Source organism: Patagioenas fasciata, chromosome 1 (assembly GCF_037038585.1).
Source record: "Patagioenas fasciata isolate bPatFas1 chromosome 1, bPatFas1.hap1, whole genome shotgun sequence".
Lineage (NCBI taxonomy): Eukaryota > Metazoa > Chordata > Aves > Columbiformes > Columbidae > Patagioenas > Patagioenas fasciata.
Genome location: NC_092520.1, coordinates 203786277 through 203814153, shown reverse-complemented (window position 1 = coordinate 203814153; position 27877 = coordinate 203786277). Strand labels below are relative to the sequence as shown.

Below are 27877 nucleotides of genomic sequence, written 5' to 3'. Positions count from 1 at the left end.
TAAAAAACAGGTTAGCACTTATTCATAATTGGCTTCCCACTAGAAGTTCAAAGTCAACCAGAAATGTCTGACTAAAAAAGAAGAGTGAAGTATAAATGCTTTCTGCTTTTATTTCAGTAGGGGAAAAAAAAAAAAAAAAACAACAACAAAACACAAAAAACCTCCAAACAAAGAAAAAAACAATTGAATTCTGTGAAATCCTGCTCATGACCCAAGTTGTGTTGTTCAGATTATTCTTTCAGCTGAGACTCTGCATTCTGCAGGCTGGTGGGGCTGCGCCCTGGTGAGCCATAGCTCTCTCCCAATTCCTGGCTTGTCCTTGGAATGAAGAAATGTGACTGACACCTACAGGAGGCTTCTTTTTCCTGCAGCTGTCATCCAAGAAGTGTTATTATTGCTCTTATAATCTGTTTTTCCAGATGGGTTTTAACAAGAAGACATAGGCCATTCTCAGTTCTTTGGGATAATAATTAAAATACTGACCTTCACCAAAAGGTTCTGGGTCATTAAACCTGAATTTTGATTTCCCAGATAGATAGGTTCAAGGCTTTATGAGGTGTGAGTGGGTAGGATTACTTCACTCCAGGGTTTCTGTTCTGGCTGGTTCCTAGATGTGCTGACATGGGGTAGTTACCTGCTCAACACTCAGACTGGTTTGGAAGCTGAGGTTTAAAACGCTCCCACATGCTGTCGGGAATGTTTGGATTAGGCTCTGAAAAAATGGGCTGAGTTTTACACTCTGAGTAACCTTTCCCAGATCTAATCCTCTGTCTTTACATCATGCTCAGTTGTTCTTTGCTGATCTTCTCTGCCTTCTCTTTTTCCCCCTTCCTCGGTGTTGCAGCATGGTACAACACTTACTGCTTTCATCCCTTAGCTCCAAGCAGTGGCAAAACAAGACACTGGACTTCTTCAGACGCCAGATACGAGTTCTTCAAAGATCTGAACTTTCTCTTTTGTCTGTTGGATTTTTTTTTTTTTTTTTTTTCCATTTGGGAGCTACTGCATTTTCTGAGGTCTCCCTTCTGGTGGCAAGACCTTCCAAGATCCCATTTCAAGTTCAAGCAGGATGTAAAACCACACACAATTAAGTCTTTTGTGATGCGTGTGCCCATGCAGGATCCCTGCGGGACAGAGCTGTGTCAAGTGCAGCCTCCTCTATGCAGCCACAGAAGCCTAGAGGGGACCAGTGGAAAATGATGCCTGCCCTGAAGGTACCACTGACAACAGGGTGGCTCCCAATGCTACGGTGTAATTTTTGCCTCTGGAATTAATTATTGCCTCCAGAATTAAGTCAGCAGCTGTAATTCTGTGGGGCAGGCCATAAAAGCAGGTTGAGGCATTGTGACTTTTGCTTAAAGCAATGGACCAGGTCTCAGGAAATCAATACTTCTTTATCCTTCGCACTACAGCTGCCTTGGTAAGCCCTCCTCATGGTCTGCAAGGTGATCTGGGAAGAAGTGACTTCATGTGACACCAGCCCAAGTGAAACTACACACTAATGCTGACCAGCAGGTTCCAGGTAGATACATGCATACATACAACTACATGCATACAGAAAAACTTTCCTTTCCATACAGTATTTGCTGATACATTTAGCTTCCTTTAACATTAATCTATGTCCCTTTTCTGTTTCAACATGGGCACAATCAGACCTCTGCGTCTCAACACATCAGTATCTTGTGGGAAGAGAATTACCGTCTCTGAGAGCATTTTAAAGACAAGTAATTTGTCCACAAAAGCCCTTTCTTCTAATCACTCCTATTTCTAACTTACTTGTTCTGCACGATCTCAACAATAATTTATTTTTAGCATCAGGAGACTAGCACAGTGTAAGAAATGTACCATCATTTAACATGTCTACAGACTGAGATTTAAAGATGCTTGGGCATTCTGAACACTCCAAAATATAAATTCAAGACAGCTGGCTCAGCAGTCAACAAATAATTACTTTACAGTGATAGACTGCCCTGTATCCCAGGACTCATTATTGGATTCTATATACAGCTTCACAGAGCAAACAGCATTCCCATATTCTTAGCACTGTATCATCTTCATTACTTCTGTTTTGAATGCCAGCCTTATAAATGAACCCAAATGTTTGCTGAGCTTCACATTCAAGACAGTCTAGGCCAAGGGATTTCAAAATATCCAACATTTTTAAAAGCCCTAAAACTTCTTTGAAGAATTTTAGAAAAATCAAATAAAATAAAAAGGCCAATACTGCTGTCCGTGGGAAATGAGTCAATAAGAAAGATTGTTTTCTAGTCGATCAACTTGTACAGCAACATGTAGCATGAGGAAAGAGTAAGCAAAAATACATTTACCTAACCTAGGGTTCACAACTCCTTTGGATATCTGTTGTTCCTTGGCTCTTTGCAGTGATTCTGTTTCCATTATCTGCTCTCTTTGTCTCCGTTTCAAAGGTCCCTAAGAGACACAGGGTTTATACTGTTGACATCTTATGACATTATGTCCACAGCATCCTTTCAGGCCTTTTGCCTAATAAGATCTCAGTAAAAATAATATTATATGTAGTATTTTCCATGATATCCACGTAAGTCGTTTCAGCAAAGGGTACAATATTTGGAAAAAAAAACTTATAACATTTTTAAGACTTTGCTCAGAAAGACAGACAAAGAGGAACAGGACCCCAGAAAAACAAACAAACAAAAAATACAACATTCCATGGTTCTCACATGAACACTGCGAACATTGACGTGCTATTGCATGTTTTCATGTGGTGAGAAATATGATTCTTTCAGCCTTAAAGGTCCAATTCTTCTATAAGTCAAAGCTCACCAAGACTGATGTCCTTCTGCTGCTCATAACGAGGATTTGGTGGGGTCCTTTCAAGAGTCTGTATGCTCGCCTTATTTTTTGTTGACAATTAAGACATTTCCTCTTTCAAAGGCACTGATTCCTTTAGGGTTCTACTCCTCATTTTCTGCATGGACTCTTCTTTATTCCATTCCTTTTCCTTTCCCCATCTGAACTCAGGCTAGTAGTCCCAGAGGGGCTACTTTAATTTAGCTGTTTTAATTGCAAACCCAACTCATTCCAATATTCTGAAATATATTACCTATTATAATCTGCAAAAGGTGCTACACATTATTGACGTCATCGAGCTTGTCTGCTTCATGGTGTCAGTTAACAAACAAAATACAAAGAAGTACTTCCAAGATGTTTGCAGCCTTTTGAACTAAAGAGCAAACATCAGAACCAGACTACTTAGCTGAATGAATATGTTCACACTCAAAAGATGTTTGGGTAACATTACATCCTGTATTTTTTTTCAGCACTACATTCATACTATTCTTTATTTCATGCCTGAAAATATAAGTACACTAGCTCAAGGATTTTGCTTTAAGAAACTTGAGATAAAGCAAAGAACATAGAGAAAAACATCAGTAGATTGTATCATACAGATCTATATGACAGATTGCCAGTCACAGATTACCTGTAGGATAAATTATTTATTATATATTATATATAACTCAAAAAGGCCGATAATCAAAATAATTCCTCCGAGCCTTCCAAAACAGTGGGCACGAAAATTGTTCCAAAGACTGTTTTCTTCAGGGAGAAAAATCAAAGGCCTTTGCCATGGAAAAGAAAGATCACTTTTTATCCAAGCCATGAATCCAAATACCTTATTCAGATATATGGGACAAAACAAGCTCACAAGTTTTCTTTTCCTTCAAATATTTCTAAGGATTAGAAAGATTTACAATATTTACTTATACATGGATTTGTCCTACGTATGGATCTGTCCTGTGCTGTGTCCTCCAGTGAGAGATGTCTGGAGCTATCAGGAAAGAGTTAAAACAGCGAATAACATGCCTGTTGGATTATCCAGGGCTCCAGAAGCAGGGAATAGTATTTGCTACCATTTGTTAACCACCTGGCCCTCTTAGCATGCTGGTTGTCTCCCAGCATGGGGCCTGTTGTGATGCGATACACACTGGCCAAGAAGCCCTAAATGAAGTTTGAGACGGTGCATTTTCTGGTGTTGCTGAAGACCAGTTAGAGATCAACAAAGAAAGAATTGCCTTGCCAGATTATTCGTTCCTGTCAAGAAGGCAAGCTGTTATTTTGAAAGGAGCTAACGACACGATGGCGAAAACCATATAAGCTGAACAGAAACTTCCCCTGCATCCTCCAGCCAACTGTAAAGTCAGCCAGCAGAAATCTTGGAAATGGTACAAGTCTTCCTGCATTGAGAGCACTCAGGTTTGGATGCCAAGAATAAATCTCACTCTGAGGGAAACCTCTGAAGTAACTGCTGTTGACTGAGCTGTTACTGGCTGTGAAGGCAGAGCTGAGTGTGGCAGACAGTGTCATGCCATGCCAGATGCTGCATCCTCCTGGGCCCCATTTACACCAGATTTTGCCTGATTTGTCAGTGTGGGAAGAAAAGGAGATGGTTCAGTCCCCAGTCCCTTGCCTCAGACTGGCAACTCTGGGCCTCTCCTTTGGTTCACTCCAGCTACTCTGTGCTGTCCCAGAAAACTGAAACAGTCATAAACACCATTTAACTGGTTGATTAAGTCAGTTCACAGCTGCTTTTCATCATCAGAATTTTGCAGAACAACCTTTAGGTCTAGGCCACTGTTTCAAGTCCCTTTACTAGGACAAAGCACTGAGTTGCACAAAGATGACTTTGGGACTTACCAGCATCCTAAAGAAGGAAATAGCACTGGGAAGGTTAGTGCAATAACCAGGAAAGCTGTGATTTGCAGATAATCCTTGGTAGTGACCTCTTTCAGCTGTAAGATGGAAAAACAGTTTCTGTAATACTTTCTGCATGCTGTACACCTGTATTTCACTAAAGAAGACAGTCTATGAGATACATCATACCTTGAACTTGAAATTTAGCTACCTGAAAAGAGTAGGAAATACATAATTCACAAAAGAAGCAGAACCTAAGTCAAGACAGTTCATACTAAAATACCCCGAGTCTTGTGCAATGTCATAAACTTCTTGGCTAATGCATGTATCATCTAGCAATTCCCATCCTCAGATCCTAGGAAAGATCCAGCAAGTATTTCCTTGAAGACATATTAAATTGAAGCCCAGTCCAATGTACTCTCTTTCTCAGTTCCTTAAGCCAGGTTCCTAGTGAACTCCTACTGATGTTAGCCACTCAGCTTGGAGGACTGAGGGCTAAATAAGGCCTGTGGGATTTGGCTTTCTGAGAATCATGCTTAGCCTTCTTTTTCCTGTGTCTGGGGTCTTCTGCATTTGAAATCTTTCTCACCACCTGACCGTGGGTGCTCTGAATCCTTTCTTAATAAATTCATTCCAAGTCACTGAGTAGAACATTTATTTTCTGTGTTATTTATTTTAGGTTACTATGGCCATGGTAACCGTATACAAAGTCAGGGTATTGCAAGCACATACTCATGAGGAATTATTCAGAAGGCATATTAAGAAAAAATAAATAACCTGAGAAAAATTGACTCAGTAGTATTAAGAAAAAATCAAAACAAACCTCAGAATTAAATAATCACCAACAGATTCTGCCATTATGCAATAAAAGAGAAATTAAAATGCATCCTGCTGTTGACTTGATTTGACAAATCTCAGTCATAACTGCGACAATTTTGTTCTTCTCCATCATCTGCATAACCCAAACCACTCAGATCTCCAAATAACTGAGTTATTTCCTCCACACTGAATGATAAGTAAGACAGCTGAACACTTTCTTCATCGAAGGTTCTGTCTTGTAGGAAGAACCACAGTTTTTCAGAAGCGGATGCAGCCTTGAACCAAACTAGGAAATGTGCATGACTTTGCAACCCTGACTGTCCTGTACCTGCACTGTTTAGCCCACCAACTATATCAACATTGTTAATTACCAGTTTGATGATACGCGACAGGTGGGGCCTGTTTGCTTACTTGAAGTTGCCTTTGAAGTTGGCTAGATGGTGCTGAAATGCGCTTCTGCTTTACATTAATGATCATATGGCTCATATTCTCCTTACTGTTGATCAGAGAGTACTTAAAACTCAGTTTTACAATGTGCCTCCACACTTAAAAATTCTAAAATGAGGCAGTTCTACAGTCCAGCACTGGACCAGAAGCTATTCATAGTGCCTCATTAACTTAACGTTGAGTTGATTTTAGCGGTAAAAATTTTTGAAAACATAAATTTTAAAAATCTCTTCCATTGCCATAGGGTACAGCTGCTTGGAAATATACTGGTGCTTTGTGTCTCTGAAGGTTATTTTATCTTCCTTAACATAGGAATTTGTAGCAGTTGTGCAGTTTAATTTTCCTTGCTGCCACAAATCTTGTTCCTTAGCGTCCCTAGCTGTCTTTGCAGGGTGGTTCTGTGTTTTCATTTGTTTGTTTGTTTGTAATTCACTCGGGTGCACCGACTCGAAGAAATATGTGATGTAATTAGTATGGGAGCACTGCACAGCCTGAATTTATATTTTTATTTGGCTGATCATATAATTGGTTGCAATTCAAAATGAATGTGTCATCCCAGATCTCACACTCTGTTCTGTGGACAGCTACACACGCACAGCAACAGCTGAAATGAAAATATAAGTCTCACAGGATATTTAACCTCCAATATTTTCAGCTTGTCTTATCACCACTGACCCCAAATTGCATACTGGCCTTTTCACAAAGATAAAGGATTTAAACTGCTGAAAATGAGCTACAGCAAATAAAAGCAATATGTACCAATACAGTCCTCATATTATTCTTGTAAGCAAACAGTTGGTGGTTTTTTATAACTAGACGCAGGGAGATGAGTTGAACCTTTGCTGAAATGTGCTAGCTGACTGCTGTAAAGCCTGCAGGAGCAGCTCACATACTGCTGCAGAGTGACTTCCAACAAAACAAGAAAGCTGATCACAGCTCAACCATCACCATGGATCTGGTTGCATGTTTGCAAAATAGCAGGGAGGTCACTTTTCCCTCAAATTTGAAAACTGAAGAAACAAATAAACTTTTTTTTTTTTTTTCCCAGCCTATGTGCTGGAGAAAACACCCCCCACATGCACATACACACTTTTCTGTTAAGGTAAATATTGATGCAGCTGTTTATTGCCCTGTCTACTGAGAAAAACAATACATCTATGAACTCCAAAGGCTTTCAAATAAACATTAGGACACTTTCTGGAGGAGTAAGTTTCAAACTATGCAGAAGGACCTGTTATGTAAATGCAGAATTCATTGATTTATTAATGCAGGATTTGCTCTTCTCAGTCCTCCCTCTTGAGCAAGAGAGATGTTGAGCAAGTATCAGGCCACAACGTTGCGCTTCTTCGTGTAGTAGTAACTAAATGAAGGCTCTGGGCTGGATTTTCTGTGCAATCTGTACAAAAAGAAAGGTTTTGGTGCTCAAACAGAGCAGAGTGCTGGTTTCTCTGCCAGGTAGCAGTTCTGAGCACTCTATTGTCAAGGCTTCTGAGATTTTTTTTTTTCCTTTTTTCTATGCAAAGCCAAGCAACCTCAGCAAAAGAGACTTAGATAACCCTGCCCAAGATGCAACAAGAGATCTAACCTCAAGTTAGTTGAGAGAAGCAGATTAAAATCTCTTCTGTTTGGGGAGAGATTGGCATTTGAGTCAACCTGATGACCTGTGACTGAAAAGGGAGGAAGGGAGGAATCTTTCTCTGGATGTATTTAGCTGTGGTTGCACATAGCCTGAGAACTATATGCTTATCCTTTGTGATCAGAATAGTATCTGCTGTGGAAATCCTCAAAACTCCCAAGAGCTTAGGTAACTGGTGTACTCACATGTGAGCAAATGAAATTTAGCTGATTGTGGCCAATAAGTGTCACTTAAATCAAGTGGGAGTTTTGATTTAGGCATCTAGACTTAGATAAAGCATATTGAAGAGAAAGTCCTCCTGAAGCAAGATCCCATGACACACAAAGAAACTTGAAGGATTAATTCTGAAATAAACCCCAAAATGTAATTTCTAGTGCTGGGCAGCCTTAAACAAACCAAATATCATGAGAGGAGGTATTTATATGGGGTACTTCTTTCAATTCCTTGGTCAAAAGGATAGAAATAAGACTTTGTCATTTGTGGTACGGTTCAGCATAAGCCCTCAGCTTAAAGGAATCATGACTCAGAAGTGCCTCTTTTGGTCCATTAACTAGAAGAAGGGTGCCACATGCTGGTATAACACCCATGGTAAGGACACATAATAGTAGGTGAGATAAGCCCCAGCATGGCTGCCTCCTGGGATGACTGAAGAGGCAGGTGCTAGAAGGAGGGAAGAACTGTGACACCAATACCATGGATCAGCTGAAAGCCTTCATACACACCAGCTCACTCAGGGGCACGCACTGGGGTGTGCACAGCAAGCGGTCTGGGTTCATTCCTCTCTTCCCTGGGCTTTCGTTGAAAGGGAATGTACTCTAACCGAAGAATATCAACCTCCTCCATATTGCACTGTAACAGTGCTTAGAGGCCCCAGGCCAGAGCAGATGCCCTTTGCTCTTGGCCTTCTTCAAATACAGAAGTGACAGCCTCCCTCTGGGTCAGCAAGGCAGATAGAAGGCAGAAGGAGTCACAGGGTAGGACCATTGAAAGGCTGCAGTGAGGACAGAGTTGCTTGACTCTGGTGGATATACCTGGATGAGCATCAGCCTCTCTATGCTGCTGGGGAGATGCTCCCAGGAACTGTCTCCTCCACCCTTTTCAGCTTCCAGACCACTACAAGCACAAGAGAGATACAACTTTACTGTTCCTTCCAACAGAGTAACTCGGACTGCCCAGCACACACCTATGACCACAGCAACCCACCTGATCCAACTTGATTTAAAATCGTCTAATTTAATTCTATGCCTTTGCTTTTAAAAGGATTGCTTCAGCTCCAGTCATTATATTTATGCATGAACCACCCACTTCGATATGGAAATTGTTGCAGCCCAAGGGGATTTAATTAAGCAATTAGGGAGGAGGGCATATAATGTAATTTGCTGTAACAGGATCTACAGAGCCCATCAATAAGTGACCATATGTGCTTGAGCCAGGAGCATTTCAATACCCTTAGCATCCCTGTGAAAAAAATAATGCAAATGGCAACTCCTTCTTGTTGTCTCAGGCATATTTTCATTGCTTAAAAGAATTGCACAAGCCATGCTATCATATCAAACTGCACAAAGCAGACAGATTCATTGTTTGCCTGGAAAAGTACAACAGCCAAAGAGCTTTGTGGTTCCAAGCTGAGGGCTTGACAAACACTGTAAGAATAAAACCTGTTCTATATCAGCGTTTTCACAATCAGGCCATGTTGTGCATTTATATTCCAAGTTTGCTACTCTTAAAGGTCAGTTTTGTTCTGAAAGAAAATCATGGTATTAAGTGCTAATGCAGCTGTAAATACAGCTTTCTACCTTTTTTAATTTTATTTTATTTTTCCTGTTTTGTGTTGGCTAAAACCCTAAACAGCTGGTGTTTGCTAGATTGCATTCTTATAGTGAAGAGTTTGTTCTACACACACAGAATGTGTTCATTCCTCAGGAATCAAGTGACCACACCAGAGCTAAACACTACATAAAGCGTATGATTTATTCTGGACTATGATTTCTCCAGATGCTGAAAGCTGGTACATTTGTTAACTTTTGACTACAAACCACTAATTTTCAGTAGAAAAATGTGTACAAGAAAGAGCAAAAACTTTTACTGGGAGGCATTATTTGAAACTTCACTAAATGGTTGTTGCTTTCGTACATTCTGGCTTGCAACACTTAATCTCTGAACACAGAAATGAGACAAAGTGAGTTTTTATTGGTAAGAAATCTTTCATTAAGGCAAAACGTCTCAAACTGACCCTGACTACACTGAAGGAAATATTTTAATTGAATTTGTGAGAGCTTGGATAGGCCACCTATTTGAAGGCAGCCCAGGTCATCGATTGCTGTAGTTCACACTCGCTTTGCAATCCAAAGCTGTACTATTTAAATGGTACCCATTAGAGTCTGGTTTGGGGTTATATTTATCACTTGCTCTTTTTGGTTAGGTGGGTATCTGTAGGCCTCATGATCGATCACCCTGGGGTCACATTTTCAGGGCTCTTTACAACCAGAGCAACCTGAGCCTTGGGCCCAAGATCCTGGGCTAGCTGACAAATTGTTATTTAAGACCCACTGAAATTAGTAAGAGCCATAGGTGTAAGCAGTACTTCAGTGATCAGATCTCTTTGAGTGTTTGAGTTTTAAATGCCCTGCATGTGATGGTTTAAGCTCTGGAAGGCAGGACTGTTCCCTGAAGCAACTGCGGGTCTGAGATCCTCCTATGACCACCAAGAGCTGGGACCATGGCCTGGAAAATGAGTAAAAGGTTTTTATCCTGTGATATTATAGTTATTAACATGCTTCAATCCTTCCAAGAAATCCGTGATTCTTTACAAATTCTTTCCTAATCCCATAAAGCTGAGAAATTGCTGGCACCTGAAAATGTCTGTGCCCTTCCCCAGCAGAGAGCTGGACGCTGTCAAGCTGACAGCACACAGAGGCCACCCAACCTTGGGCTTTGCAGGTCTCTGCACCAAAATTTTGCTCCAGGCTTTGAGCAAACCGTTGGCACACACTGAGTAAATCACTAATACCCCATGCAAAAGCCATGAACACGCATTTTTTGCACTGAAGCATGGAGTTCTTCAAGCAAAGGGACTGGTGGGTACTTCGAGACATTATCAATCTCATATACAGGGCTGAGTTACCCAGAAAAAAAACAGCACGTCCAACACATGGTTGCATGTCTTTTCCCATCTTGTGCTCACTTTCACTTTGTTATGGTGGGAAAGTTGGTCGAGAGTGTGGGGCTGCACCCATCCGAAAGGCCATGGTACATGTTATCTTCTCAAATGTTGCCTCACTGCCAGTTATCAGACTGGTGGTTTCAGGTACAGTTGTGCACAGAGTTGAAAGCAGTCATTATCAAAGCAATGGGTGGTTATCAAGGCAGAAGAAATAGGTGAGGAGGGTGTGATGCAGTACACATTATAATGGGTGTGTTTGCAGATGATGCAATGGAAGTTCCAGCCTTATCAGGAGGTGAAATTCTATTTTTGTTCTTATTTATGTGGGTATGCAGTAACAATGTAATGTGTGCAGCAACTGTCTGCTTCACAATACATTTTTTTCATGTTTGCGAGTTGACATAGTCTGTCTGGAGGAACCAGCAACAGCCACTGCCGAGGGCTGGAGAAAGCAGATCAACAGGGACAGAAGTAGCAAAAGGCGGTATTTTATATATCGGCAGCTGTGTGTGCTCCCTGGTGAGTCAGCAGCTGGAGATGAATTTATGTGATGGCAGCTGCCTATGAAATCTTCTTTGGCAAAGCCAGTGATGGAGAAAGTTTATACAAGTTGCATATCTGTCATTTAAACACGCCTCCACCACCTCCTCAGTTCCGGAAACATTCTCCCTGCCCTTCAGGCACTCAGCATGAAGGCTTAGTCTTCAGCAGGGATGCCAAGCTACCATGCACCAAGCTTCAATCAGGCAAGACTTGCTGCAAAGCTCATTTATAGAGCTAATTTGAATAATAGATATGAGTTTCTAAATCAACATCTAAAATGCAACAACACAAAAGCCCTCACTATGGGACCAGTTCCCTGCAGGATCATCTCTATGGCAAGTTCAGTTTGTATATGTACAGCTATTTAGAAATCATTTTTCTTCAGTGGAAGACAGGTGTACCAAAAAGTAATTGCAGTGGGTAGTCAAAGGTAGAGATTTCTTTTTTAAAATACATGAAAAGACAAATTTCATAATTATATATGACAAAAGTCCATAAGAGAACTTTTATACCAAATGACTGTAAAATTGAGGATGAAATCCTTATCGTAAAATTGTTACCAGAAACTTCCATAACGTATGTTGATGACTGAACACACATCTAATATCCTTCTCATACCAAATGTAGGCCAGTCAACAGAAACCATATCTTCAGGACATCCACACATGCATGTTGCAAACAGAAACAGAGAGGAAAACTCAAACAAGCCCAGCATTTGGCACCTTGTTTGTTTAGCAATACCGGTAACTTCTGATGTAACATCTTGGTCCTTATTTCTCTGAGGAAAAACTTGCAGTCTAATTCTGACTCTCTGTCCATATAATTCAAGCTGTTTGATTTTGAAAAAGAAACTGATCATCCATCATTGTAAAGGGTCTTCTGGGTGTTATAAGTGCTTTCACCTAGGTGTTAGGATGTCATCTCACTGGGATGAGAGATCATAGCCCATGACTTGGCAGGCACAGACTCCAACATTTCTCTTTTGGTCAGTAATTACATATAAAAAGATACTTGTATATATACGTATAAACTCTGCCACACATCCACAAATAATCAGCCCTGGAATTCAGGGTGATCAAACCCAACAAAACCTTATTTTTTCTTCTTAGATGTCTTCAGTTTTAATGTGATTAAATTTCTGGGGGGACTCAAATTTTGAAAAATCATTTCAACAGTCTTCGCAACAACCTTTTATATTTTTAATATTTTTAGCTTTAAAAACGTGACCATGTTAGGAAAAACATATCATTTTAAATAAGTTTTATTTTCTAAATAAAAGAGACTGCTATCCAATCTTCATAGCTCCAGGAAGTATATATATAGATATATATAATTGACACAGTTGAATAGTAGCTTCACAATCATTTCAGCTAGACCTGATCAGCTTGCTGAGGTGCTGACTCTCAGCAGGGCTTATACTCTCAGCTTGACAATGGGGATCAGAAATGTCTCATATCCTGCTCACTTGGAAAACCCTACAGAACACCCTGTAGAGACATTTTTGAAGACAAGCTAAAAAGTTAAGTTTGCAGTTTTCATGATTTTTTCAGTTTGTGTCATTTAGGGTTGCCATCATGGGCACCCTTTTAATTGCATGTTGTTATTGTTGGTGCAAATACATTATCTCAACATTTAACTCTCTATCTAGTCACTTTCATTGTAATGAGTGTGTTCTTCCCAAATACAAAAAATAGAAATGTAACCTGCTTTCTCTACAACCAAAACATTTCCTGTGATAAAGACCATATATCAGTTAATGGTTAGGGCTTTACAACAGAAAATCTGGGAAGGATGCTGTAACCATATCTAAGTAAATATTTCAAATACAAAACTACACAAATACATACAGAGCCATTTCTAGACGTCAGCATTGTAAGTAAAATTGAGGTCACTTCCTCCAGCATGTCTTGGTCTGGTGCACTTATAACCACAGAAAGCAAAGAGAATCAGAGAAGGTGAGATTTCTGGATGGAGAATGGGGATATTAAAAAGGAAGAGTCTTGGAAAGTGGGAGTTGTTTTTCTTGTGGCATGGTAAGGGTCAACAGCTGGGTCTGATGAGCATGAAGGTCTTGGGTACTTTCTCATGTCCTTCATCAGAGGTGGCCAGCCTGGACCTCCGAGCAGGCACCAAGCAGTAGTTGACAAGCAGCAAGTAGAGCATCTTTACGTTGTTCACAGGCCTGAGAGCATGTGATGTCTCAGAGTTCAAATATTTTACTGTTTCTTCACAACCTGAAATGCAGCTTCAAAAAAAAAAAGGCAAAAAAGCAATAAACACCAAAAACACAAAACAAAATCAAACCAACGTCAACAACAAACAACAAACAAAAACCAACCAACCAACCAAAACAGAAAAAAAAAAAAAAAAAAACCAAACATTCCCTATAATATCTCTTCCTTCTTGAAGCTATACGCTAACATATATGAATGAATTAGGTAACTGTTGCAACACTACCAAGCTGTGTGAGGCAGTGATGCAATGCTTATTTTATGTTCTGGATTAATGCAAAAAAAGGGGCCTCAGCTGGAGTCTTATCACATCCAAATGTATCCACCCAAACCCCGGCACAGGGTGAGCCGGTCTGGGCAGGAGAGCTGGAGAACTTGGACATTCAGCTTAGATATTGCATTGCCATCTACTGCACATCGCAGACACTGCATGGAGAGGCCTGAAAGTTAAGATGCACAACATCAAATGCATATAAAAGTAAGGAGGATTTTCAGAAATGTTCGATCGGAGGGTAATTAGGTAAAGGCATTGGGAAATTCTTGATAGAAATCTCCAGTCTTATTCCTTCTTTTCTAAAGAAGCAAGAATCAATGTTGTGAGGGAACAGCAAGAGAAATAAGAAACTCTCAGCACTTCCATTTTCCTTTCCTGTGTGTAAGATCCTTGTGTGCCCACAGTAAATGCAGAAAGGACAAACTACAGGTGAGCTTTGCACAGTGTTTCCTCTTTCAGTTCAGTATTTGCTTGCAAATGAAATGCAAATACATAACTCTCATTTCTCATTCGAAATTATTCACTGTTTGCCTTCAGGATTGCCCCATGGTTTACACATTACTCCTACACTGCAGTGACTGAGTGAGTCGGAAAGCATCGATCTCTGCCACTTCTGGCAGGTGTGTTACATTTCCAAGTTTTGTGGCATGGGTGCATGTGGACCAAAAAATTCAGTGTTTTCAAAACTGAAAAATATGTGGTTTTATATCTAAATATGCCATTCAGTATTTCAGACTGCAAGAAACCATTTCTTCCCAAACATTGTTTTGAAACATCCAAGAAGTGTCTGTAAAAAAAAAGCTCAGAAGAGATTAGCAAGAGGAGGTAATAAATCTGTTCCTGAACCATTCAGAATGGTAATCTTTTAATTAATTTATCTCTTCTGACTATGAAGAGCTTTAGGGGAGGTTCCATAAGAGGGCTCAAGTGTGAAGCATGAACAACAAAGGATTTAAGATTAAGTACTGTGTCCAATATCTATGAATAGGGTAACTTGGCTGCTCAGCAAGGGAAGGTTGAGTACCTGAGATAGGGATATGTAAAGGCCAGCTGTCTCAGAGGGAGTCACAGAATCACAGAATGTCAGAGATTGGAAGGGACCTTAAAAGTTCATCCAGTCCAATCCCCCTGCCGGAGCAGGAACACCCAGATGAGGTTACACAGGAAGGTGTCCAGGCGGGTTTTGAATGTCTGCAGAGAAGGAGACTCCACAACCTCCCTTGGCAGCCTGTTACAGTGTTCTGTCATCCTCACCGTGAGGAAGTTTCTTCTCATATTTAAGTGAAAATTCCCATGATCCAGTTTGCACCCATTGCCCCTTGTCCTATCATTGGTTCTCACTGAGAAGAGCCTGAGGTCACCCCTCAGTCTCCTCCAAACTGAAGAGCCCCAGCTCCCACAGCCTTTCCTCATATGAGAGAGGCTCCACTCCATTCATCATCTTTGTGGTCCTCACCAGCAGTTCCCTGTACTTCTTGAACTGAGGGGCCCAGAACTGGACACAATATTCCAGATGCATTCTCACCAGGGCAGAGTAGAGGAGAAGGAAAACCTCTCTCAACCTACTAATCACACCCCTTCTACACCCCACGTTTCCATTGGCTTTCTTGGCCACAAGAGCACAGTACTGGCTCATGGTCAGCCTGCTGACCCCAGGACCCCCAGGTCCCTTTTCCCTACACTTCTCTCCAACAGGTCATTTCCCAACTGACACTGGAACCTGGCGTTATTCCTACCCAGATGCAATACTCTACACTTTCCCTTGATATATTTCATTAATTTTTTCCCTGTCCAACTCTCCAGCCAGTCCAGGTCTCGCTAGATGGCAGCACAGCCTTCTGGTGTGTCAGCCACTCCTCCCAGTTTGGTGTCATCAGCAAACTTGCTGACAGTGTACTTTATTCCCTCATCCAAGTTGCTGATGAATATATTGAATAGTACTGGTCCCAGTACTGACCCCTGAGGCACTCCCCTAGATACAGGCCTCCAACTGGACTCTGCCCCATTGACCACGACTCTCTGGTTTCTTCCCTTCAGCCAGTTCACAGTCCACCTCACTACCCAACTGTCCAGACCACACTTCCTCAGTTTAGCTGTCAAAAGCTGCCAAAGCTAGCCAAAAAATGTTGGTGACTAGCCTTCTACATGACTTTTGTGGCTTCCTGTAGTCATGACCTGGTTTTCTACCTTGTTTCAGCCCAGCAACTGTGTTAAAGAGACCAGCCTTGAAAAATGCAACTATGGAGATTATAGAGTGGTCTAACAAGACTTCTCACATGAGATGCTCTGGGATATTTGAGACATCCATGAGGGATGAGTAATATGATAGGGACTCTATGGGAGATCCAGGCCTTCCTAAACTAGCTGCTAATAAAAAATTAGGTGTTCTGGGATATATTACATTTATACATTTAGGCAACTGAGACTGTTCACAGCATTCCTGCTTTTCCTGGTTTGCTTGCATGTGTGTATGGCACACATCCACATGCGGTAGGGTATCAAGGTTGAACAGTTTGGGGGCTGGTGGGCAAGAAACTCACTAGTGATACAATGTTCCTGGTGCCCCAACCTGTGCAATGCCCATGGCCTGCTGTGTTCAGCCCTATAATCTTTTTTGTGGAGCACTGCAGCCTGTTTTTTATTCTATAGCTGTACACTTGCACATCCCTACCTGTCTCTGCAGCTGTTCTCCCTGCTCTGGCCTTCTAGAGTGCTCTTATCCTCGTTGCCTTTCATGGGAGCACTAAAAAAATTACTGTTTCAGTTGTTCAGTTGGGTTTTATCAAAAATCATTACCATAGCCATGCGAGTTGCCCTTCCTTCCTCCTTCTACATTTCTACATTTCTACATTTAGTTGAGAGTACACTCCCTTTTTATTTTCCCACCCTCTTTTCTCCTTCCTTCCTTTGTATATTTGTTTGTTTTTTGTTTTGTCTAAATGGAAGAGTAACAGTTACAGCTGCTATATAATGTGAGTTATGGATGCCACAAATCAATATATTTGCCTGTAAATCAATTTCATCATCATTTGTGCAATAGTGAGAGTTTCTGGTGTCTTTCAGATGAAGACCAAATAGATGAATTTAACCACTTGTCAAAGATTTAAACATTCATAAAACCATTTAATAGGTCTCAGCTCAGATCTGATTGATCAGAGGTAGTTGCTTAAAGTGTCTCTGCTCTGTGTCTCGGAGAAATTGAAATGCAAAGTCAAATGTATCAGTGTAAGATAGTACCACCATGATCAGTTTAAACTCATCAGTTTGACCTGTTCTCAGTCAAACATGAGAATTTTAATAAGATTCAATTTTCAGCTAGTGGTGAATAAACAGATATTAGATATTACTGAATAGCAACTATTACCCGCAATCTAGGAGGTTTTGATGTGGCATGATCTGCCCTCCACCACCACAGCCAGGGCCACTGACCACTCTCATGTTTGTGAAGCCATGTAGCACAGATTGCAGGATTGGCACTGTTAGCAGGTGCCTTTGAGCTAAACACTCTCTAGTTTCTAGAGGGGTAGGGGGCATTGCCATACTATACTATTTCTGCAGACTTGCCTTTCTCTATCTTTGTGTAAAGCAACATTAAACAGAAGTACTTAAATGTTATGATAGTGCTGCAACGCCTGAAATGTGCTTGGCCCCAGGAAGGAATTCAGGTGAAACATTGGGTAAAATACGGGGTCTTCAGCTGATTTCATAAAAGCTGGTGTGTTAAGAAATAGATCATCTAAACTTCAAAAAGTGATACCTCTTCCTCTTTCCTCAAGGAGAAGATGCATTTAGCACTTGTGTTACAGTTCTTGTACCTGGCTAGAAAGGCAGATCAAAGGTTTCTGCTTCTTGATTTTTTTAATTACTTCTGGTTTTAACCCAGTAAGAATTAAAACTAGCATAAAACACATCCTCTACCTCTCAACCAGTATCCAAAATAAAGCCAAGATCATCTAGGTATTCCTGCTCTGGCAGGTGGATTGGACTAGATGATCTTTCAAGGTCCCTTCCGATTCCTAACGTTCTGTGATTCTGTGATTCTGTGATCCCCTTCATCTTTGTGGATTAGCAACTATCTTCCTTTATAACTTCATCTTCATTTGAAGGAATAACCTGAATCGTAGCATACTGTCTTCATCTGAATTGATGTAATCTGTGTGGACTCATATAACAATAGGAACTTTTGGAACCTACATATTGCACATTCTGACTGATACCTCTAATTACTAAATTATTTTTACTTCTAGAAACATCGCATATATCTATCAGATATGTCTCCTTCAGGACTGTACTAAGTGCCAAATGATCTTATGCAGGAGACACATCCATACATCTGTTCAGAAAAGTGGGTGATGCTCCTGGGTGCTCAGGGAAGTCTCTGCCGCCTAGAGGATTAGATGGTGACTGGAGCAGATTTCCCAAATTAACCTCTTAGCTGCACTGATTTGTCTTTGAATTGAAGTGTATGCTTTGTCAAAAGTCTTTTTTTAGTGCTTTTTCTCATTGCTCATAGGAAAAATAGAAATAATTGGAGGGCCCTGGTTCCCCTTTGGTCCTTGTTTTCTGTCAGCATGAGTTCATGAATGTCAACAATGTTCTTCAATTTATCCTGATGAAGACAATCAGGCTGAGGTTGTCGAGAGCGCAGAATAAAATGCAGCTGCTGCCACATCACAGACAGTGTGTGTGTGTGTGCGTTAATTGTTACAATAACTTCTGACTTCACAAAGTAGATCCATTATTTCACCTGTGCAAACATAAACAGTTACACCTGTAGAGTGAATGCACAGCGAAGATATGGTTCCACATTTGTGGCAAAAACACAGGAAATGTCTGAATTTATGCTAGTACCTAAAAGCACCTGCACCTCCAGTAGGCTTTTACCTCCCGCTGCTGGTTTGAAGGGCCAGTCATGTTTTAGATCCTATCATGAAAGGAAGTGTCAGTGGAGACATTTACCTTTAGAAGCATTCACATATGTGGGATTTCCATTTGGAAAAATTACAAGGAAAAAGTAGGGAAAAAATGCCCTTTATACTTCATCGGTACTACATGCAAATATTCTCATGCAGCTGAATTTGCAAATGTGGGAGCTTTTTCATCTAAAACCCGAGTCACATAGAAGAGCACATACATGACTATTTGTAAGTCCTGATTTGTCCACAAATCCCTGGTGTTAGAGAAGTGATGCTTAGCTTGAAATAGAGTCCTGAACAATATTGTTGCCCCTGGTTACATAAAGTATGTATGTTGTAAAACACCAGTTCACAGAACCCAAGGGAAACCCTGGCCTTAGCAAAACATTCCAGAATATGAATGAGCATCAAAATTTCTGTCTTAGTGCTGCATCTGACAATCTGCCATCCAGCTGACACTGAGGATGTGTTTTCTCTCGCATTGCTTTTGAAGTGATGCAACTATTCATGGTGATGTCAACTCAGGAGGAAGAAACAATGAATTTCAGGCAGTGTTATTTTTGATGGCCTATGCTGAAATGAAGCAGGAGAACTTGCGAAAAACGGTATGCCCTTTGGGTGGCGCCTACTGCAAAGTATTTGGTTTCTTTTCTTACATAATATTGCTGAGAAAGGTCCCAGTCTGGCCCTGACTGTGTGGGCTTTAAGCCCCTGGCTCCTTTGGGTAGTGCTGGGAGAGGGTGCGACCACAGAGCTCAGAGACGTCTGATATGCAAAGAGGGGACAGAGAACAGAAAATGAATAGCATCTCTTTGTAAACGCAGTTTGCATTTGGTGTCAGTCATTTGCCTCTTTGTTTTCTGGTTTTATATGGCCACTGAAAACAACAAAAAGCTGTAAACATATTTTATTAATTAACAAATTTATTATTTTTTTAAATACCATTGGAGTCTGTACATCCATGAATAAAATATGTCTTTGCCTACTCTCACAGCTAAAGAACAGATAAAACATCAACTTTCTTTTTCAGGGAGTAGTTGCATGTTATATTACCTTAACAGACACAGGTAGGCTAGATGGGAAGAACAGGTTTTAAGAAAGGCTTTGAAAGCGTAATTACAGTTAGAGATCAAGAGCTGGCACACCTGCTGTGTGGTGTATATACGTGGGCTGGTAGATCTTGGGTCAGATCTGATTTTCGCGAGTGATTTTCACCCATAAGGATATAGGGTGGGTGGGGAACATGAGGTGTGAGTGTAGCCAGGCTCCCCTCCCATCAGACCTGCTGGACCAGCAGAACCAGCAAAGGAAACGTGTTGCTGGATGTGTAACCCTGTGTTGCCAGCACCTCCAGCGCAAGGGAGCTGAAAGCAGGTCTCTCTCTCTGGGCTCATTTTCCTGGAGTTGTTTTAGGATTGCTGGTGCTGAGCTCTGCCCACAAATTCTCCTTGTATTTGCAATCTGGAGCAAAATTCTGTGTGTCACCGGTATTTATATCGTAACATGTGGCAACATGAAAGGTGATATGCACTTCTAAGCAGTTGTGATGTGCCAGAGAACAATGACATAACAAGGTTAACCTCAAGCTCGCTTATTCATCAGTTTATAAAATCCGTCTATAGAAAAAGAAAGCACAGCCGAAATACCAAGAAAAGAAAGACAAAGGCTTCATTATTTGACACGGAAGACTTTATTTACAATTAGACATCAGGTTCTCAGAAAGAAGAGTTTGAGCTTTGTTTTCTTTTTACTGAGTTCATTAACATTTCTAAGAAATGTTTATCCTGCATTATTTTAACAAATGTAAATATTTAACATTAGCCTTAATAACATGAATTAACAATAACTGCAACCGATGCTTTGGACAAAATAACTATAATTCAAGTGCAATATAGGTGCTGAACATTGTTTAAAAGTCCAAACCTACATTGAGATCAATGAGATCATACATATGAACAAATGTACTTTTGTGCATGCGAAATTGGGCCCTGAGACATTTAAAATCATGGCCTGGCTTGCTGGATGACTGCTGCTGGAGCATGACATAGCATTAAACAACACTAGTAGAGCAAACATAAACTTGCTGACAATGGACTTGAAGCCAAAGAATATGAAGCTGAAATGTTATTGCATCCAAAATGACAGAGGCATTACCGATTGTTTCCTTGTTGTTGTTGTTTGTTTTTTTTTTTTTCTTTTTGTGAAAAGGTCTCATTGTTAGATTCTGGCACAAAAGACTCATTTTATAATAAGACCTGGTGTCAAATCTTGAACCATAGCAGAGTTATACTTGTTTCAGTGAAGGTGACTTAATGTCCTCATACCTTTTTGACCAGTCCATAGGACTCCAAGGATGCCTTAAGTTATGTCAAACTATCCCCAGTCTAACATGGGAACAGACCATGACATATGACACCATCCAGAATGTAGAGATGAGAGATAGGTGTGATTTTTCTTTGACTAACAAGCGCCATGAATAATCAAATGCATGGGGTCTCTGAGAGCAGAGCTTCCCTTGAGTGTCATGCCTCCACATATCCTGCCATTATTTTGACTGTACCCCATAGACTTTGTCTTCAAGAATAATCTCTTTGGATTTCCGTGATTTTTCAGCTTTATTGATAGCTGCATAACTTTGTCCACAAGGAACTTAGGATTAAAACAACAGCATTTTAATCTGTTGGGTTTTTTTCCCTTTATTTCTGGAGGGTGAAAACACCTTACTAAAGATACCCAGCCAAAGATATTGTCCTTTACCAGCAAGACAAACCTTTCTGGTTTAAAGTCCATTGTAGCACTATTTCCAAACACCAGGCTATGAGAGGCTGGCCATGTTTGATTTTTCTTTTTCTTTGCAGCTCTTATTGAAGGATACAAAAGATCCAAGAAGAAATCATAGAAAGTGCTGAACTTAGGATCCCATTCTGAATTCAGAGAATCCATAGGAAAAGGAGAGACCCCACAACAATGAATATCTGCCCCAGTGACTTTCATTTCTAAGATATGGCATTCAGTTTAAATGAAAAAGTAAAGCATTTATGCAGATGGCAGTGTTTGTTATCTGTCTACAGGCTGATGCACCTCATCAAACAAATGGTTGCACAAATTTCCTTGTGGCAGAGTTTATCATTAATGAATTGGGACTACCTGTTTTCATTTATGTTCTTCTATAGCAAGGAAGTGGAACCCTCTGATGTTCGATCCAAGTAATTATCTCAGTCTTTCCTGTGTCTAGAACATTCTGAAATATATTCTTTTGGCCTTAGAAGTGACATATCAGATCATTCTCTAGGGGAGGCCTTGGACTAAAGGGCGTTAGGGCAGAGCAGAAGCTGGTGTTCAAGCAAGAGCCAGAAAGAAAAGCACATGGGAGGCAACAAAAATAGCAGCTGAGCAGGCTGGGAGTTAGGGAGCGGTTCAGATGACTAAACAGCTGTGGAGCCAAGTGTTGATGAGCTTCATTAATATATGAATGACTGTGGTGTTTGTCTGAGCCATCTCCATATAAAATGTATAAACCACATGTTTTAGTAAGTCTTTTATTAACGTCACGTATTACAGTTAGTAACTTTACATAATAAACTTCACATTCAACGCCATTCACATCCCTGAATAGAGGACAGAGAGCAGTTCTGTTGCAGCAGCTTCCATTCCTTGAAGGAACAGAAAGAAATATTGCAATGAGAGCATCCAGAGCACAGAATGAGCTCAAAGGTGCTGTCATTCCCAATCTGTGCTCACAGACAGAACATCAGCAAATGGCTTCCATTTGTCTTGCAAGTCTCAGTAGAAAAAAAAGTAGCAAGTTGAATAAATGGCGGAAGGTTGACTAAAATCCAGCTGCACCTCAACTTCAGTCTGCTTGAATGTCATTTAAAATTTGTAACAAGATTCAAATAAAGTTGTTTGAAAGCTTATTTTCCATGGTGGCCTCTTTAGTGACGTCAGAAGTGTGGGCCTTTGGAAACATCAGCTTATTTGGGTTAGTGAGTTGGTCTTCTCAAAATGGAATAGCATGTTGAATTCCATAGCATGTGGACCAACTGTGCCTTGAATCATACCTTTTGTCTCAGAATTTTATCATACTGTTTGGCTGAAAGTCTTATTAAACACTGACTACCTCTGAAGTCTTTTGTTACCTGTAGTGAAATAAAATCAGAATTCAGCATGTGATGAGGTAAGTCTTCATCTTATAAATGTCTTTTTACTACAACATATTTTTCACCCAAACATTCATGTCTCTGCATTTCTTCTAAATCACTCAAAAAATGTGTTTGTTTCTCTAGATGTCAGTGCATTAATTCATCACTTGGTTATTCTACCCATGATAGGAGTATATTTAGTCTTAGTGGGCACGTACATCATGACAATGATGCACGCCTGAGAGAAGTGAGAAACCCTAGCCAACACTCAATAAAAAATGTAATTTACAGTGGGTTCTCTGAACCCGAGACATGGGTATGTCCTGGAAGAGCAGAGGAATCTGCAGCTGTGTGGCCTCTGTTGCAGAGAAGTACTAGAAGGCACTTCTGAGCAGTTTAGCAGTCTTGGATAAAATGTCTATTTTCATGAACTCACAACAATATTGTTGTGTTTTGGAAAAAAAATATTGGTCTTTTGATATAGATCCCAATACCCTCTCCTGAGTGGAAGATTAAGGCTGGGAAGAGAATTTGAAAACATTAGCTAAATTATCTGGATGATTTAGCAGAGAAAAACTGCTGAATTTACTAGCACTTAGAAAATAAGAACAGCTAAACAGGTAGTGATTCTGAACTTCTTGAAACCCTGAGGGAAACTTACCACCAAGGGTTGAGCCATTTGTGCTACTTACTTATTTTAATTTCTTTGATCTGCATATGAAATAGGAACCCAAGAATGCGACGAACAGCACAGAACCTGCGATCATTAATGCCGTCTGCAGCACACTCAGCATCTGGACCCGACCAGTGACTTTATTTCTGAACATTTCTGCTTTCTCATCTCCAATAACGGCAGACTGAAACAGTGCAAAAAATGTCAGTGAAAGGTAACCATGCAAGCCTTTACTTGCTGCAAATATTCTTGTTGTGTGCAAATCACAGCATTAGTTTAAATTGCCCAATTTCAGGGCACCGAGACTTAGAAAAACACTAGTTTGGTTTTTTTTTGTTTTTTCCTTTTTTTAAAACAGTAAAGATTAATAGAAAATATACTAACCTCATTTAGCCAAAGAAGAGGAAAAATATAAGGTTTTTGAACTTTTGATAATGCTCTGAAATGAGAAAATAATTACAGCATGTTACCTTTGGTTTGGTGCATAAGCCCAGTCTCTATTTAAAAACTTTTCTTCTCCACTAACTGTATTTCTACCTTCCAGATGTACCTTTTTACTATAGTTTTAGCCTGGAAAAAAATAAGCCTACAAGTAATAGCAGCCATTTTATGTATCAGGCAACCATCTCTTTCTATGTAGTCTTGTGGGCAGTCGGAAAGAAGAAAGGTTGAGCACAGGAAGCTGTTGGTGTGAGGGTCTGAAGATCTGTGTGGTGTCCACCTGCCAGATGTACAGGATCCCCAAATGCACATCTGTACATGTACATTTGGATAATGAAGAAACAGCTAGAGACCCACCAGCCCTAGTGATAAAATCCACCTAGTCGCAGGTCATACACAAATTCTCTCTCTTTGGATTTGTTACAGAAAACAGTATTTGCCTTCAAGTTCATCCTCATAACCCCCATATGGGTTTTGTAAGAATGTTGTTTTTAAGAACATATTGCCTTCTTAGCTTCTGTGGGGGAAACAAATGTGTATTAAAATACTTGGACAGTGCCTTGTTTCAGAAGGGTTGCTCTTCTGCTGAAATTCATGTGCTCTGAAAAGTCATGATGGAAATTTTTTCAAAAAATATAAATGGGCTTTGGGAAAATGTTTTCATTTCTTCTTTTCCCAGCTATTCCTGCTGAGACTCTCACAGACCAATCAGCCCTCTTGAAAAAAGTCTTTAGAAACAAAATAATGAAGTAGTACTTACTCAATTTTTGGTGCAGGCTTTACAAGGAGGTTTACTTGCAGCCTTTTTGCAAATCGTAGTGTAAAACCAGTGATCTAAAACCAGAAAAAAACAAACAAACAACAACTCTCATTATTTTAAACTTTTGAATGCCTAAGCCTAGAACACAGAGTGTGTCAAAAAGCACTTTGGTATTATTTGTTATGTTTTGAAAGGTTCCATTTTATGAAATTTTAATGTTTCTAAGGGTCTCTTATTTCTTAAAGAAGTTCTGATTTTGGGACTTCACTATAGTAACTTTTGTAATTTGCAGTTAAAACTGAAAGAAAAAAAAAAAAAAAAGTTAAAAGTACTAAATCCCTTACAAAATGTTTCATATAAATATATGTTTCAGGGAATTTTTTCCCACCAGAAATTAGCTATATTTTCTTCTTTAATAAGAACAATGTTTAACTTTCAAATGGCTGAAAACAAACATTTCATATCCGAACAAACACATCAAAACAAAGGTCAGATCTTTTCTTCATCTCCTTTTCCCCTTTATCCTCCACAAAAACAAGACAGGGTGTGATTCTTGAAAATTTCATATCAGATTTAGGAAATTCTGATTTATGTCTCTATTCCAAATAAGGTGAAGCAAAGATTTAACTTTCGATCTCACCATTGAAGTTACATAGTTTAACTGTCAAATTATATGACTAAAAATATTTTAGTGAGAAATCCTGAATCCTTTTTCATCTAAATGCAGAGCGAATTTAAATTTTGGAACCTTAGAATTCATCACATAATTCAAAACACTTTGGTAAATATTCTTAAAGTTAAGAATATGAATCACTGGAACAGAAGTAGAGGTAAAATCAGAGATAATCAAGATCAGAGCTGTGATGAAGTCATTCAGTTTAGGAGGTCTGTTGTACAAACTGAGTCACAAAGGCTATATTAGGCCTGGTCTAGGTAATCTGTTCAGAAATCTACCAATTATCTTGAAAATAAACTCATCTATATTTAATTTCAATTTAGGTGGTAATTAAAAAAAAATGGCTAGTTACAGAAACTGAGGGAAAAAAAAAAAAAGGTGTAGAGGGCACAGAAGATCTTCCATAGAAAATAATTTTTTCAAAGTACTTGAATGTCATAGAAAAGCTATTGCGCACTTCAAAGTTTGCAGAATCTATTTAATCCCACATTCCCAATAAGGAAAAATCAAAATTTATTTTCCCAGCTTTGAAGGTCAGAGGGAGACAAAGTTCTGCTCTAAATTTCCCCTGATAAAACTGTAACACTTTTGTGAGAAGATCTTGCCAAAGCAAGCGTGGAAATCTTGTATCTTCTGGTCATCCCTCTGGTAAAAGGCCTGCTCTACTACAATTAAATTTAAACATTGCAAGTTTACTGAGTTAAAATTATTAAATATTTGGACTTACAGGCTCTACATCTAGAAACGTCTCATGTTCCTCCTCATTTGGGCTCAGGCCTTCAACATCATTCAATATAGATTCACTTGCATGAAGAAAATGTGGAAGAGAGATAAATACTGGTCTTCCTATTTGAAAACAAACAAACAAAGAAACTCATTCAAATCATTAAGCCTTGTTTCAGTGTTCATCTTCTGACGCCATTTTCTATGTAAACATAAGTTTTTATATAGACACAGAATCCTGATAAATGTCTGTAGTCCCACCTCCCCCCCGAACAAAAAAAAAAAAAAAAAAAAGAGCATTTCTGTGATTCTACTGTCATGAGCAAAATTTTTATGGTTAAATAAATTGTAATTACAAATCCTGCTTGTCTGTATCTACACCGTGGAGCTGGCAGTGGAGGGGAGGACCTGACTGTCTCAGTTTCCCCTCACCTTCATGATCCTGTTTTAGTAGAAATCAAGCCTGAAAGGAATCCATGCTGTCCACTCTGCACAAAATGCAGACTCTGTACAAATTTATTTTATTATACTCATGTTAAACTAAGCCAGTAGTGTCTCTGCATCTCTGCATGTGTATATAGGTGTGTACACACACACACACAGTGTATATGAATTAACACAAATACAAAGGACTGTGATAATATCTGGCTTTTATACAGTCAGTGCCCCCTCCTTTCCTTTCCTTTCCTTTCCTTTCCTTTCCTTTCCTTTCCTTTCCTTTCCTTTCCTTTCCTTTCCTTTCCTTTCCTTTCCTTTCCTTTCCTTTCCTTTCCTTTCCTTTCCTTTCCTTTCCTTTCCTTTCCTTTCCTTTCCTTTCCTTTCCTTTCCTTTCCTTTCCTTTCCTTTCCTTTCCTTTCCTTTCCTTTCCTTTCCTTTCCTTTCCTTCCCTTCCCTTCCCTTCCCTTCCCTTCCCTTCCCTTCCCTTCCCCTTCCCTTCCCCTTCCCCTTCCCTTCCCCTTCCCTTCCCCTTCCCTTCCCCTTCCCCTTCCCCTTCCCCTTCCCGCTTTCCCGCTTTCCCGCAGTGTCAGTATTCAATCTGTAGTATCACAATTTTGCATAGCACTATATTGCATAGCACAGAAGTATGATAATATAGTCCTCATTTTGGGAAATGAGGCTGCAGAAATGTGAAAGGTCTCATGGGCAATTTGTGGGAGAACTCAGAGATAAACATGAACATCCTGGATCTTTAAGTGAAACCTCAGCTATACGACATGTGCTTTTTTCCCAGCTAAATGGCCTGTTTGGCAGCACCATGTTACTGCTATACCTGCTTTGCAGGCACTGATGTCTAGGACTCCAGCTAATGTGCAGTTCTGCGAAATGATTTGATCTGTACAGAAGCAATAATTATCTCTGACTTCAGCAGGCGATGCAAAAGCTTCACGAGGAACTGCGAAACGATAGAGTGAGATTCCCTTCACCTCGTGCTTGCCCTGGTAAACTCCATAGATTGATCTGAAGATGGAAGAAGAGAAACACGTTTCAGTCATTTGTATTAAAAATCTGAATTCATGGCAACATTCCTTAAGGATTCCCCAGCATTTTCTGTCTTTAAAGAAACAAGTACTCCAGGGACCCAACGTCCAGGCTTCGTGTTCCTCTGCAGTGGAGAATACTCCACACTTCCACAAATAGGATGTACAAGCTCCAAGGTGACCATGAAAACAGACAAAAAGACAAAAATACTAATACTAAATGACACACACAAATCTAACAAATTAATTAAGAGCTCTTTTACCTACAAACTTCTACACTCACT

General features: G+C 39.9%; 1 protein-coding gene across 13 annotated transcripts in view; it reads right to left on the bottom strand.

The window, feature by feature from the left end:
* Window positions 1-20371: 20371 nt before the first annotated feature.
* CD36 (CD36 molecule (CD36 blood group)) overlaps window positions 20372-27877 on the bottom strand; it is a 77116-nt gene continuing 69610 nt past the window's right edge. For all 13 annotated transcript variants that reach the window (XM_065835266.2, XM_065835276.2, XM_065835295.2 and 10 more), the window contains 6 exons: window positions 27386-27573; window positions 26120-26238; window positions 24717-24790; window positions 23900-23954; window positions 23535-23699; window positions 20372-22839 (listed from right to left, as the gene is read on the bottom strand). In XM_065835266.2, coding sequence (XP_065691338.1) covers window positions 23535-23699; window positions 23900-23954; window positions 24717-24790; window positions 26120-26238; window positions 27386-27573 — 601 coding nt within the window. In that variant the 3' untranslated portion in view covers window positions 20372-22839. The remainder of the gene's footprint in view (window positions 22840-23534; window positions 23700-23899; window positions 23955-24716; window positions 24791-26119; window positions 26239-27385; window positions 27574-27877) is intronic.